The 13,522-nt window shown below is 35.6% G+C and overlaps 1 protein-coding gene across 7 annotated transcripts in view; it reads left to right on the top strand.

Moving 5' to 3' along the window:
- The window catches only part of lyst (lysosomal trafficking regulator), a 104,951-nt gene that overhangs the window by 74,839 nt on the left and 16,590 nt on the right, over positions 1-13,522 (top strand). For 6 of the 7 annotated variants that reach the window (XM_067385656.1, XM_067385659.1, XM_067385661.1 and 3 more), the window contains 18 exons: positions 155-385; positions 656-822; positions 919-1,071; positions 2,348-2,509; positions 3,025-3,216; positions 3,328-3,521; positions 4,756-4,965; positions 5,650-5,826; positions 6,041-6,117; positions 6,203-6,391; positions 6,496-6,641; positions 8,360-8,453; positions 8,544-8,605; positions 8,695-8,750; positions 9,053-9,205; positions 11,688-11,932; positions 12,579-12,645; positions 12,995-13,151. In XM_067385656.1, the coding sequence (XP_067241757.1) occupies positions 155-385; positions 656-822; positions 919-1,071; positions 2,348-2,509; positions 3,025-3,216; positions 3,328-3,521; positions 4,756-4,965; positions 5,650-5,826; positions 6,041-6,117; positions 6,203-6,391; positions 6,496-6,641; positions 8,360-8,453; positions 8,544-8,605; positions 8,695-8,750; positions 9,053-9,205; positions 11,688-11,932; positions 12,579-12,645; positions 12,995-13,151 (2,732 nt within the window). The remainder of the gene's footprint in view (positions 1-154; positions 386-655; positions 823-918; positions 1,072-2,347; positions 2,510-3,024; positions 3,217-3,327; positions 3,522-4,755; positions 4,966-5,649; positions 5,827-6,040; positions 6,118-6,202; positions 6,392-6,495; positions 6,642-8,359; positions 8,454-8,543; positions 8,606-8,694; positions 8,751-9,052; positions 9,206-11,687; positions 11,933-12,578; positions 12,646-12,994; positions 13,152-13,522) is intronic. The other variant, XM_067385658.1, reaches the window with a different exon arrangement.

Raw genomic sequence — 13,522 nt, 5'->3', positions numbered from 1 at the left:
AAATATTATAGATAACTATATATAATTTTAGGTTTTTCCTCAAACAATATGTGGCAGGAGGAAGCATATTCAAGAAACTCCTGCATGGTTTCTAAATGAAACTTTACCCAACAGCGCCCTTGTGCTTGTGTACCATTATTCTCTCTTCTCTCAGTCTGGATCTGGAGGATATGGAGAACATCTCCCCGTTCAGGAAGCGTTGTATCATCCCTGTGCTGGGTCTGCTGGAGAACTCTCTGTATGAGAACTCGCTGGTGCACAACGGCCTGTGTCTGCTGCTGCAGCTGCTCAACGCCTGCCCAAAGCTGGCCGACATCCTCCTGGACCACGGCTTACTCTACGTGCTCTTCAACACGCTGTCCACCCTCAACGGCCTGGAGAACGGGTAACGTGCCTGAGTCAGAGTAGATGCCATATTTAAAGTGATGTCAGTGTTGGGGAAACTCTTTTGCCAGCATACATGAGCATATTTCCCTATGATTTCCACAATGCGAGTAACGTGGACGGAATCACAGAATCCAGTCATAAAAATGGAATTAATAGTGTAGCGTAGAATTTCATTGCAAATTTTGGATGAAAAAAAAAAAAAAAAAAAACGCTTTGGTCGACACACAGCCTAAGTTAACTCTTTTTCTTGATGTCTTTGGCTCTGTAGGATTCCTCCGAATGACTACAAACTGGTGGTGTGTGACATTCAGCAGCTGTTGGTGGCCGTCACTATCCACTCCTGCAGCTCCTCAGGGTCTCAGTACTTCCGCATCATCGAAGACCTGATCACCCTGTTGGGCTACATGCAAACCAGCAAAGTTAGGCGCACACAGGGTAAAGAAAACAACTGCTCTTGTCTGACAGTGATGCAGTATGTGACGTGTCATTCGATTGTAATAGGAAACATTCTGTTGTAATTTCGTCTTTCAGAAATGGCCCTGGCCCTGCAGTTTCGCGTGATCCAGGCAGCCATTGATTTCATTAAGACCACGGCCAATCAGGACACTCAGAAATCCAGCAGCTATGTGCACGTCCCCACCTCGCCACATCACGCTCTACAGCAGAAACGCAAAAGCATTGCAGGTGAGGCGTTTTAGAGGTGAACAGGTGTTTTTTTAGGGATGCACTGAAATGAAAATTCTGGGCTGGAACTGAAAATTCAGGATGCATTGTCAAAAAAACTAAAATAAATAATAAATAAATGGAAAATCAAACTTATTTAATAATCAAACTGAGTTTAAATCACACACAGAAGCACTGTACCGGTCACAAAAGTAACTGTAAAGAAAGTGTTCATTTATGAAGCTCTAAAAATATTACTGACTGCTGTTTTAGTGCATTTCTGGCAAATATGGAAATAATAAAGGGTCTCAATTAAATATTTGCAGTTTCAAATGGTTAGTGCAAATTGTCACATGACCAGAGCAGTTTAAAGGGATGGTTCACCCCAAAAAATTATCCAATGATTTCTCACCCCTAAAATGTGATGAAAAGGAGTTTAAAATGTGTTAATAACTGGGCTGATATAGCCTATATACACATTATCCCACCGGTCACCGACCATAAAACATAGTTTTTCACACACAAATTTTACCATAAAAATTTCAAAACATAATTATTGATTATTTAAAGGGGTAACATCATTTCGATGTTTTGAAAAATGTATGATTAATCAGGTCTGTTTTAGTCACTGATTTCTGCTTTCAAAAACCTTTTCGCCCCAAAACCGAAAATAGCTGTTTCGGCCAAAAGTTTTCGGGAGACGAAATTTTGGTGCATCCCTAGTATTTTTCCTGTTCATGTAATTGTTTGGGTTTGCATTTAAAGTGATAGTTTACCTTATAATGATGACTTTTGTCATTGGTTACTCTCACTCATGGTTATTTTAGTATTATTAATACACTTTTAATGTTAAATAAACTATTAAAGTATTTATATTTTAGTAATTTAGTTTTTTTTTTATTTTACCTCTTTTTTTTTTCATTTTTATTCTTTTTTTTTATTATTTGTATATATTATTATATTATGTGTTTTTTATACATTTTTATTTCAGTTTTAGTTTTTGTTATTTTAGTTCATCAAGTAAAACTAAATGGCAAGTAAATTATTTTTAAATATATTTTACTTTATTTCAGTTATCATTTATTTTTAATTTGAAGTAATGTATGTTTTGTGATGGTTTTAGATTTAGTATAACCCTGTTCCAAACCTGTCGAATATCCATGCTGCTCTTTTTGGGTGATCTGTTTCTTTAGTTTCCATATCCATCTGTCTTTGTGTCTTAACCATCAGCCCTTGATGTCACGCTTGATCGTTCATGTGTTTTTGTTGTATTATCACCTCCCCTCACACTCCCAAGGTTCAATGGGGCTGAAAGACTCCATAATTCCCCGTATTCCCCGGCAGCACTACTGCTCATACGGCCTGATTCCTCTACCCTCCCCGTTCAGCTTCCTGTCCCAGGATTCCCCCCTCCCTTCCCCTACCGGAGCAAACTCCTACATGTTCCCCTCAGATGCAGGTAGCCATCGACCCCATTGGCACAAATGGGCGACAACATCCTGTCTCTCTCAGGGATGTTGGTTGTGTGCAGTGAACTGATTAAATCTTGTCTGCTGCTCATCCGCCCAGTGTCCTGAACTACTGGTGCCTGTGTGTGCATTAACATGAATGAACCAATCTGTTTATCGTTCTCATTCTCTCTCATTTACACCTGACATAAACGTCCATCTAGGATGATAAAAAAAATACTTTTATTCAAGCAATGATCAAAAGTGACAGTAAACACATTTATAACGTTACAAAAGATTTCTGTTTCAAATAAATGCTGCTCTTTTGAACTTTCTAGTTAGGATGCATGTGACATGTCAGGTATAAATGACTTATCTAACCACTTAGCACCACTCAAGGTTGTTTTTATTACCTTTATCTGTCTATCTGTTTGTCTTTGTATTCATGAGGTGTTGAGATACTGATACTAATATCCTCTGCTCTTCACACTTTTGTTGTTGTTCACTACCTGCATGTTTTGATCAGGTCGGAGGCGGTTCACGCTGGCCCAGTCGGACTCGTTGCTGACGCGAATGCGCTCCGTAGCCAGTGATGAACTTACCCAGATGATGCAGCGCAGGATGAGTCAAGAAAACCCCATCAGAGCCAGCGAGACGGAGCTGGTCCAGCGACTACAGAGACTCGTGGTTCTGGCCGTTAACAGACTCATCTATCAAGGTACATACAAACATCTGCTCATTGAAAGTTACTTCAAAGAATACAGTATTACCATGGTACTTTTTTGTTAGTGATAACAAGAATAAATAACAGTTTGTCATTACTCTTCAGACATCAACCATGATTTCTTTGACCTCCTGAACTTCCCTGAGTCTCCTGATCACTCGATGTCCATGCCGTTATCTGGCGAACAGACGTCCGAGGAGAACGGCTCCACACCTTCCACCCCGCTCCCGCCGGGCAACATGAAAAGCTTCAGCAAAGACATTCTCAAATTAATGATGGAGGGCATAAAGATCAGCTTGGTAAGTCACTTACAGTAGACGTCAGTGTTTCTTAAATTCAACATGAAATCAAATGATCCTTTTTTGTTTGTTACTGGTTATATTTTTGGTATTCAGTGCATATTGTTCAAGAGAAATTATAGATTGGCCTTTGGTCACCACAATTATCTTCGTTTGAGGGCTTTTCTATGTAAATATTGTTCTCATTTGGGGGCCTTTCTACCACCATCATACCTTCCATGTCAAACTACAATGAATATTAAACATATTTTACTGGACTGCAGTGTTTTTAATGTAAATAGAAAGCAGTTTTATTCAGAGATGTTTAACTGATGTATTTAAAAAAAGTTTCTATTTAATATTGTATTAATCTGAAATGTCATCTATAGTTTTTTTTTAATTGTATGAATTTTGTTGTTTATTTGCCATGAAAATAGCCTTTTTGCTGACATGTCTTAAATAAATAAATGGGGGCCATTCTATGTAAATATTGTTATATTTAATTATTTATGATTAATGTGATTAATTAGTGTATAGTGCAACTATACTATATATATTTATATTTAAAAAATATTTATTTTTTAAAAATATGAATGAACTGCAATATTTACAGATTTTTATAGTTATATATATATATATATATATATATATATATATATATATATATATATATATTTATATATATATATAAATATATATATATATATCCATCCATCCATCCATCCATCCATCCATCCAGAAGGGATTGTGAAACTACTTTATTGCAGTGTTATTTTAATAACATTGTTATACTATTATATTTTTTGTTAATATTTGATTGGATTTTATTTTTATATTTTGTGTTAATTTAAATTTTAATGTTTTAGCAATTTTGTTGTGCAATTTTGTAATTTTTTTATTTGTTTTGTATATAATATGTTGCATTTAATATGTTAATATGTCTTTTTAAATATAATATATTAAGTTTCAGGGTTTTTTTTTTTTTTAGTTATTTTAGTACTTCAACTAAAAATATATATATTTTATTTCAAGTAATGAATATGTTTTTTTTTGTTTTTTTTTATGGTTTTAGTTAATGAATTTTTTATAGTTTTAGTTTGGTTTAGAATCCTGGTCCGTTAACATGGTCTTTTCAAAAGACTTGTGTGCATATGATGACTGCATAGTTACATGATAGTGTTATATCTTTCTATTGTGTCTCACTGGCCCTGCGTTCAATAACACAGTGAGTTTGTATGATGTTTTACCTCCTCAGGGCAGCACTGGTCGTGGCGGCGCCCCTCGCCAGCAGTGGAGGCGAATCCTCTGGTCCTGTCGTGACACGTTCAGGGTTCAGATCGGCCGCATGCTGGTGCACACGCTCAGCCCCGCGGTTCCTCTGGAGGACAGGAGGGAGGCGCTAGAGTTTGTCCACGAGCAGAGCTACTCTGAGATCCTCAGAGAAAGCCTCAGTCCCGGCCTCGAGGTGAGGACAATAAACACATCACGAGATTGACACGCCGATATGTTGACAGAAATGGCTTTTTGTTTTTACATGCCGGCCAGAGACTCTGTGACATTTTGCTTTAGTTATTTGCTGACAGTTTTCAGATTAGTGTTTCCAATAAAAGGACAACACACATGCACACTTCCTCTATTGGGAGGACGACAGTGACATTTCACTGGGCTGATTTTGCACATGCAGCGCTGCCACAGCTCTCCTCTGTCATACAGTAAATAACCCACAGAAACATCTTCATGATACTGTTTCCATAGCAGCAGTGCCATCCTCTCACTAGTGCTGTATTCAGTCCTCCACCACTGCTGCTTTCTCCATTATACTGTAGACTGGCAAAAAAAACAAAAAGAAGATCATTAACCCTCAGAGACCCAAAAACTCTTGTGTAAAGCAATTAAATAACACCTAAATTTGTGCAAATGTGGATAAAAACTACACATAACAGAAATTTACCACAACAGTTTTAGTGGGAAAAAATTGTATAATAACTGCCACAGCTTGCAAAAGTTCTGAAATTGCACCAGTCAGCAACAACAACAAAGCAGGAGAATCTCACGCAGCCACAATGACGATTGTTTCTAATCATAATTCCTCAAAAGACAGGTTCCTGTAATCATTCCTGTTTTGTGTTGTGCTTGTGTTTATTATTAGCATGGGCCCAAGCTGGCTCTGTATCTGTACGAGCTGTTACACGATCACAAAGACGCCCTGAGCAAAGAAGAGCAGGTGGCTGCCAACACCTTCATGACAGCGCTGAAACTCTGTGGCCACCGATGCATCCCACCGAGCGCTCCAGCCAAACCAGACCTCCTGAAAGCCATCAAAGAGGTGTGCATGTCCAAACACACTCGACGAGGTCATACGTTTAACACAGTAGAGTAGCAAATGTGTACCTTAATGCAGTGTTAGTCACTTTGGATAAAAGCATCTTCCAAATGCATGTATGTAAAACCAGAGCAAACACTAATCCAAATAATAACTCATGTATTCTTTGCTTTTACTTGCTGAGGTTGATTGTACTGTTTCACTATTCCTTATCAAGGAGCAAATGAAATATGAGTCAGAGGCAAGAACCAGCAAAGGAGCCTGGGAAAAAAAGCTGGCCAACACACAGAGGAGGTGAGTGCTCTGAGAGAAACACAAAAATGTCAAAATGATGCATGTGCATGCACTTCTTAGCAGTTTTTTCTGTTCTCCGTTTCAGCTTGTTGCAGAGGCTGGATGGGAAGTCGAAGGACATCTCGAAGATCGCCGCTGACATCACTCAGAACGTGTCTCTCAGGCAGGGAATGGAGCGGAAGAAGGTCATGCAGCACATCAGAGGCCTTTACAAGACCGACCTGAGCGCCAGCCGCCACTGGCAGGAGCTCGTGCAGCAGCTCACTCATGACCGGTCAGCATCGCTCACTAGAACCGACAAAAATAGTTCATGTCATCATATACTTATCCTCATGTTGTTCCAAACACGTACAATGTTATTTTTTTCCCATGGAACAGGGCGGTGTGGTACGATCAGTCATCTTACCCCACTTCCTGGCAGCTGGATCCCACCGAGGGACCCAACCGAGAGCGGAGACGCCTCCAGCGCTGCTACCTGACCATCCCTAACAAATATCTGCTCAAAGACCGTCGCAAGCTAGATGGTGAGCTTCCTCCCCTCTGACTGGAGCTGAAGAAAGAACATTACATCAGCTTATAATATACTATTTTCTAGATTACCTAGAAAGTTTCTTTGTATTTTCATGTGCAGTTTATTTACTCAAAGCATAAACAAATCAACATGTCTAGGTCATTTTTCACCCCAAGTAAATTTAATAAGTAGGTAAATAAATAAATAAATAAATAAGAAACTTAGTATATAAGTAAAATTGGGAACTAAATTAAGTTATCTAAATAAAGTATATCAGTAGAATTAGTAAGTAAATAAATAATTTATTAAGTAAGTAAATAAATAAGAAAATGTAGTATAGAAGTAAAATTTGGAAATAAATTAATAAATAAATGATAATAATAATAACAACAACAAATAAATATGTAAATAAGTATATCAGTAGAATTAGTAGGTATATAAATAAGTAATTTAATAAGTTAGTAAATAAGAAAATTAGTATATAAGTAAAATTGAGAACTAAATTAGTAAGTAAATTAGTAAATACATAAATAAGTATATCAGTAAAATTAGTATAAGTAAATATTAAATAAGTATAAGTAAATAGATAATTTAATAAATAAATAAATAAGAAAATTAGTATCTAAGTTAAACTGGGAGATAAATTGGTAAGTAAATTAGAAAATAATAAATAAATACGTAAATAAGTATATCAGTAGAATTAATAAATAAATAAGTATAAGTAAATGAATAATTTAATAAGTAAGTAAATAAATAAGACAATTAGTATAGAAGTAAAATTAGGGAACTAAATTAGTAAATTAATAAGTAAATAATAATAAATATGTAAATGCGTGTATCAATTAGTAAGTAAATAAGTAAGTATAAGTAAGTAAATAAATAATAAGTAAGTAAATACATAAAAAATTAGTATATCATTAAAATTGGGACTAAATTAGTAAGTAAATTAGTAAATAAGTATATCAGTAAAATTAGTAAGTAAATAAGTACAAGTAAATAAATAATTTAATAAGTAAGTAAATAAATAAGAAAATTAGTAAATTGGGAACTAAATTGGTAGGTAAATTAATAAGTAAACAATAATAAGTAAAGTAATTTTAATAAGTAAGTAAGTAAATAAATAAATGAATAAATAAGAAAATTAGTATACAAGTAAAATTGGGAGCTAAATTTGTAAGTAAATTAGTAAATTAATACATTTATCAGTAAAATTAACTAGTAAATAAGTAATTTAATAAGTAAGTAAATAAATAAATAAGAAAATTAGTATATAAGTGAAATTGGGGAACTAAATTAGTAAGTAAATTAATAAGTAAATAAGTATATCAGTAAAATTAGTAAATAAATAAGTATAATTACATGAGAAATTTAATAAGTAAACAAATAATTTTTAAATAATAAATAAAAATGTATTTATTATTTAATAATAAATAAATATTGAAATCAGTAAAATTAGTAAGTAAATAAATAAATAATTGAATAAGTAAACAAACAAATATAAGTAAAGTAAAAAAATAAGACAATTAGTATATAAATAAGTAGGTATAAGTAAATGAATAAGTCAAAAGTTAATCAATTAATTAATTACTTTTTTGGACTTTGGGTTAAATGTGACCTGCGCATTTTTCAAGATTACCAAATAAGTATGACACTAAAAAATATGTACCAAAACCTGTAATACGATTGATCAGCTGATGGATTGATCTCATGCTTGTGGTTTGCCCGTCACAGATGCTGTCAAGGCTCCACTAGCCTTCCTGTTTGAGGACAAGGCTTACTCTTCTTCTTCCATAGTGAAGGACAAAGCCACCAGTGAGCCCATCAGGTACTCACGCAACACCCGTCTCACATTGAGGTTTGATCCCCAGAGCCACAGTGCAGAATTACTTTAAAAACATTTTCTGTTCTGATTTAGGTTCACGAGAAGGTGCATAAGCGTGGCGCCCTCCAGAGAGACGGCAGGAGAGCTATTGCTGGGTAAGACTCATCCATCCTCTCTGTTCTGAACCTCCATCACATGATTAAGTGACTGCTAACATAATCTGTTGTGTTTTACGGCTCTGCAGGAAAATCTGGGATGTACTTTGTGGAGGATAATGTTGCTGAGACGCTTGATAACCAAGTATGTACTTTTTTTAAACGTTAGGAAGTATATACAGTACTATGTTATAGTAGAAAATAGGCTTTACATTAGTATTATTATTTTTATGAGTATTATTATTTAAACTAGTCTATTATAGTATGAGTATTAATTTTAGTTAACAATAATGACCCTGATCTAAAACAATTCTCATTATTTTTCCAGCAACTAAATAATGGCACTTTTATGGTGATATTTAAAAGTTTGGTCATTCCACCCACCACTAATAGATGTTATGAGGCTTTCATGTGTTTTAGAGGTTCACAATGTGTCCTTTTCACCAGAGTCCTCATGGAGAGACGGAACCGGCCTCCTTCTCCTGGACGTATGAGGAGATAAAGGAGGTTCACAAGCGCTGGTGGCAGCTCAGAGATAATGCTATGGAGATCTTCCTCACCAACGGCAGGACGCTGCTGTTGGCGTTTGATACCACCAAGGTAACAATGCCATTGTCAAACACATGATCTACACAGGGCTTGTATGAGTTTTATGATGTTCAGGTCTGGTAATGGTACTTGAATACAAGAAAGCATAGCAATGTAACTGCTGCAAGTGTAGTTTTTAAGTAACGTTTCATATACTGCACACAACATATGGGCTATATTTAGAAATATTGATATTAGTAATCATTATATAAATATATATAATATGATATAAACATCAGTGTCTGAAATCTATTTATTTTATATTTATTAGGGCTGTCAAAATGAATGTGTTAACACATGCAATTAATTTTTTCAGTTAAACGTTTTACCAATATTTAACGTAATTAACGCAGCATTCGTTTTTTCCTGGCATCCTTTGGCTAGCATTATATATGATCATGCCATCATTCATTCAAGCGCTATTTAACCATTCAAGCTCGATAAGACACAAAAAAGAACTTAAATGTGTACTAGAGTGCCTCTGTTATGTTTTATATATAAAATTATTCAATTTCTGTATATTTACCTGTTAGACCTACCTGAAAAGCACTGTTTACAAGGTTACATAGGTCAAAAACAATGAAAACAATACTTTTTTATTTTTATTTTAGGGCAGGTAAGAATCTGAACCGGCCCAACTGGGCCAGTAGAAAAAACCTTTAGCATTGACCCTTGATATATTAAAAATAAAGCTAAATTTCAAATTTATTGCAGTAGGTTTATGTGAAGATTGTTTTAGATTTGACTTAAAATAAAAGTTGTTATATATTTTTAAGCCTATTAAATGTTAAAAATTATGGCTTTCAATTATACTGTAATATTGAATGGCAATAATTAATGGTTTAAATCGAGTAAAAAATCAATTTATTAAAGGCGTCAGTATCAGTACTGGTATCAGCGATACTGGCCTTCATTCATAGTGCTTAGTAAAAAGATGTCATTAAACAAATATTTAAAATATACTGTCTTTATGTTGTTTGTACATTATTTTGGAGATTCAATGTGAAAGTATTACAATATAAAAATATATTAAACTTTGTTAGGTGTGATAAATCGTGATTAATTATAGAAACGTGCGATTAATTAGTTGATTTTATCAAATTGATTGACAGCGCTAATTAGGGATGTCCCGATCACGTTTTTTTGCCCTCGAGTCCGAGTCATTTGATTTTGAGTATCTGCCGATACCGAGTCCCGATCCGATACTCAATAGCCTACATAAAAAAGAATAAAGAAGAGTGAAAAAACAGATCCAGGAACAGTGCTTTTCAGGTTTTTTAGGTATCTAACAGTTTTCAAATAGTAATCAAATATAAAATATCACTGCACATTATTTACTGTATAAAATAAATAAAGATTAATCATTATTGAAGTTACAAAAACGATTCAGTCAAGAGCAGTGAGTGATTTCTTTGTTATTTGTTGTTTGATTTAACATTAAATACAGGCAGCAGGAATAGTTGTTTTCCCTTTAAGACATGCACGATCCAGTACATACTGTTCCACTGTCTTTCTCGACTAATATACGTTCACTTAAGACATAACCGACTATGTTTGCTAGGATACACGCTAGGACGGGCATGTTAACAATTTTTGTATGAATTTGTCCGCCGAAGCGCAAGACTTGAAAGAGAACTCAGTATTTGCGCGCTGACTGGAATAAGCGTGTGCGCGCTTCGGATGAGCGCACACAAATCTTCTCACAGCGTGTGCGAGTTCTCTTTCGCGTCTTGTTCTTGAAGGTTTAAATCAGCAAGGCTTAAACGAGTTAGTTTAAACACAGACAGCAACGTGTGCTGTTCAGGTCTCACCTGCGCTCGCACGCTGTCAACACCCGGGTGATGACGGCGTAAATGACTGGACATGAGAGCAGACGGCACTCGCAGTTAACAGTTTACAAAGAGTGACTGTTTTGTCCACACTTTCTGATTATTGTTGTTGTAACGTTTTGTGCATCTTTCGACTGAAACATACATTATCTAAACTCTGTCTGTTTTCCACGTTGCTATTTTAAACAAACCATATTAACCAATAGATGCGTCGTCATTCGAGATGGACCGCAGTGCAAGTGCGGTCCGTAAGTGGAGAACCGTATGGTTTGATTTTTTTACCTAGAACCGCTGCACCCCTAATACATATATATCCGAGTCCTGATCGGGAGGTAATGTCGGATTCCGATCGAGTCTGAAACCACATGATCGGGCCCGATTTCCGATCATCATCATCTGGACATCCCTAGCGCTAATATTTATATATTTGGATTTAATCTGTTGTGTGAATATTTATTTATTTTAAATACATACAATCTTTTTGTCATGTATATATTTGTTATGTCTCTCTTTGTATGATTATACTATTTGAATCAGTTTGATTTTTATAATTTAGTGAAAATTATTTGTTTTTTAGCGGTGGATTTAATTTAAATTTTTAAAATTCAGAATTTTGCCCATCCCTAACTTCTTGTTTGTTCCACTCTCTCTCGTTTCCGTCTCAGTTCCGTGATGACGTCTACCACAACATCCTGACGTCAGAGCTGCCCAACCTGCTGGAGTACGGCAACATTACCGCCCTCACGCACCTGTGGAGCTCAGGACAGATAACCAACTTTGAGTACCTCACCCATCTCAACAAGCACGCGGGCCGCTCCTTCAACGATCTCATGCAGTATCCCGTCTTCCCCTTCATCCTGAGAGACTACATCAGTGAGACTCTGGACCTGCAAGAGGCATCCATTTACAGGTCAGAACCAGCCCTGCTTCAACATCATTACTGTATTTGAATGCTGTTTTTCATTAGTGATAGCCTGATGTATCTGATAAAACAGCTGATTGCATCAGCATCAGAATTGGGAAATTTCATACTGAACATTAGTATAAAATACTTATAAATTCTCATATAAATTATAAAGTTTGAAAACAGTTGTGCTGCTTCATATTTTTATGGAAACCGTGATACATTCTTTTTTAGAATTTAAGTTCAAAAGAACAGCATTTATTTGAAATAGAATCTTTTGTAACATTATAAATGTCTAAATTGTCCACTTTTGATCAATTTAATGCATCCTTGCTGAATAAAAGTTTGTTTTCACAAAAATCTGAAGCAGAACAACTGTTTTCAACATTGATAATATCAGAAATGTTTCTTGAGCAGCAAATCAGCATATCAGAATGATTTCTGAAGGTTCATGTGACACTGAAGACTGGAGTAATGATGTTGAAAATTCAGCTTTGATCACAGGAATAAATTACATTTTACTATATATTCACATAGAAAACAGTTAAATGCAGTCTTGGAGAATGTAAGAGACTTTCAAAAACATTACAAATTTTGACATGTATATGCAAATGAAGAGAGAGACACTCTGTTTGTCTTTTTGATGTAACAGGAACCTCAGCAAACCCATTGCAGTGCAGTCTAAAGAGAAGGAGGACCGTTATGTGGACAATTACAGGGTACTGCAGCACTGCAGGGCTTTAATTCCTGTTTACACCAGCGACTGTTAACCAATCACACTGTGGCTCTGTTCCAAAACCTGCTGAGCTGCCTACATGGGCAGCATTTTTAGGATTCACAGGCGCACTCCCAGCATGAAGGCCTTTCCAAACAGTAGGTGGCAACATTATGTTGCCTTCTAAGACATTATGCATAAGCCAAATTCTGACATAGTAGACAGCAAGGTTTTGGAACACAGCCTGTTTCATTCTACACTCTTTGATCATTTGTGTTTATATTGCTTTTAGAGCTTACATGTTTACCACTGATGTCATGTGTAAGTGTAACTAACATTGATTTCCTTCACAGTATCTGGAAGAGGAGTTTAAGAAGGGCAAGAGAGAGGATGACCCCATGCCACCTGTCCAGCCTTATCACTACGGCTCTCACTACTCCAACAGCGGCACTGTCCTTCACTTCCTTGTCAGGCTGCCTCCCTTCACCAAGATGTTTCTGGCCTATCAAGGTCAGTTCAGACTTTTATAAAAGTTTTCACAATTGTTCAGCCTTTTGATAAATATTTAATGTTAAACAAAAACAGTCGAGTAAAAACGTTTCCACACTATTTTTCACTAAATTAATGCAACAAAGGATATTTAATATTTCTTAGAATATATATTATTAAATAGCAATATTAATCTGCATATTTTTACTAAAACATTTTAATATATGGAAAATCACTGCTGTGTTGCATGATCCTTTAAAGGTCATCATTATGTCTGCGTGAGATTCTCCAGCTTTGTTGTTGTTGAGCTGTTGAAGCTCCGCCCTCTTCTGGAAAGGGGGCGGGAGCAGCAGCTCATTTGCATTTAAAGGGACACACACAAAAACAGCGTG

The sequence above is a fragment of the Chanodichthys erythropterus genome, chromosome 5 (genome assembly GCF_024489055.1).
Source record: "Chanodichthys erythropterus isolate Z2021 chromosome 5, ASM2448905v1, whole genome shotgun sequence".
Lineage (NCBI taxonomy): Eukaryota > Metazoa > Chordata > Actinopteri > Cypriniformes > Xenocyprididae > Chanodichthys > Chanodichthys erythropterus.
The sequence above is the reverse complement of the archived record's forward strand: the minus strand, read 5'-3'. Positions and strand labels throughout refer to the sequence as shown.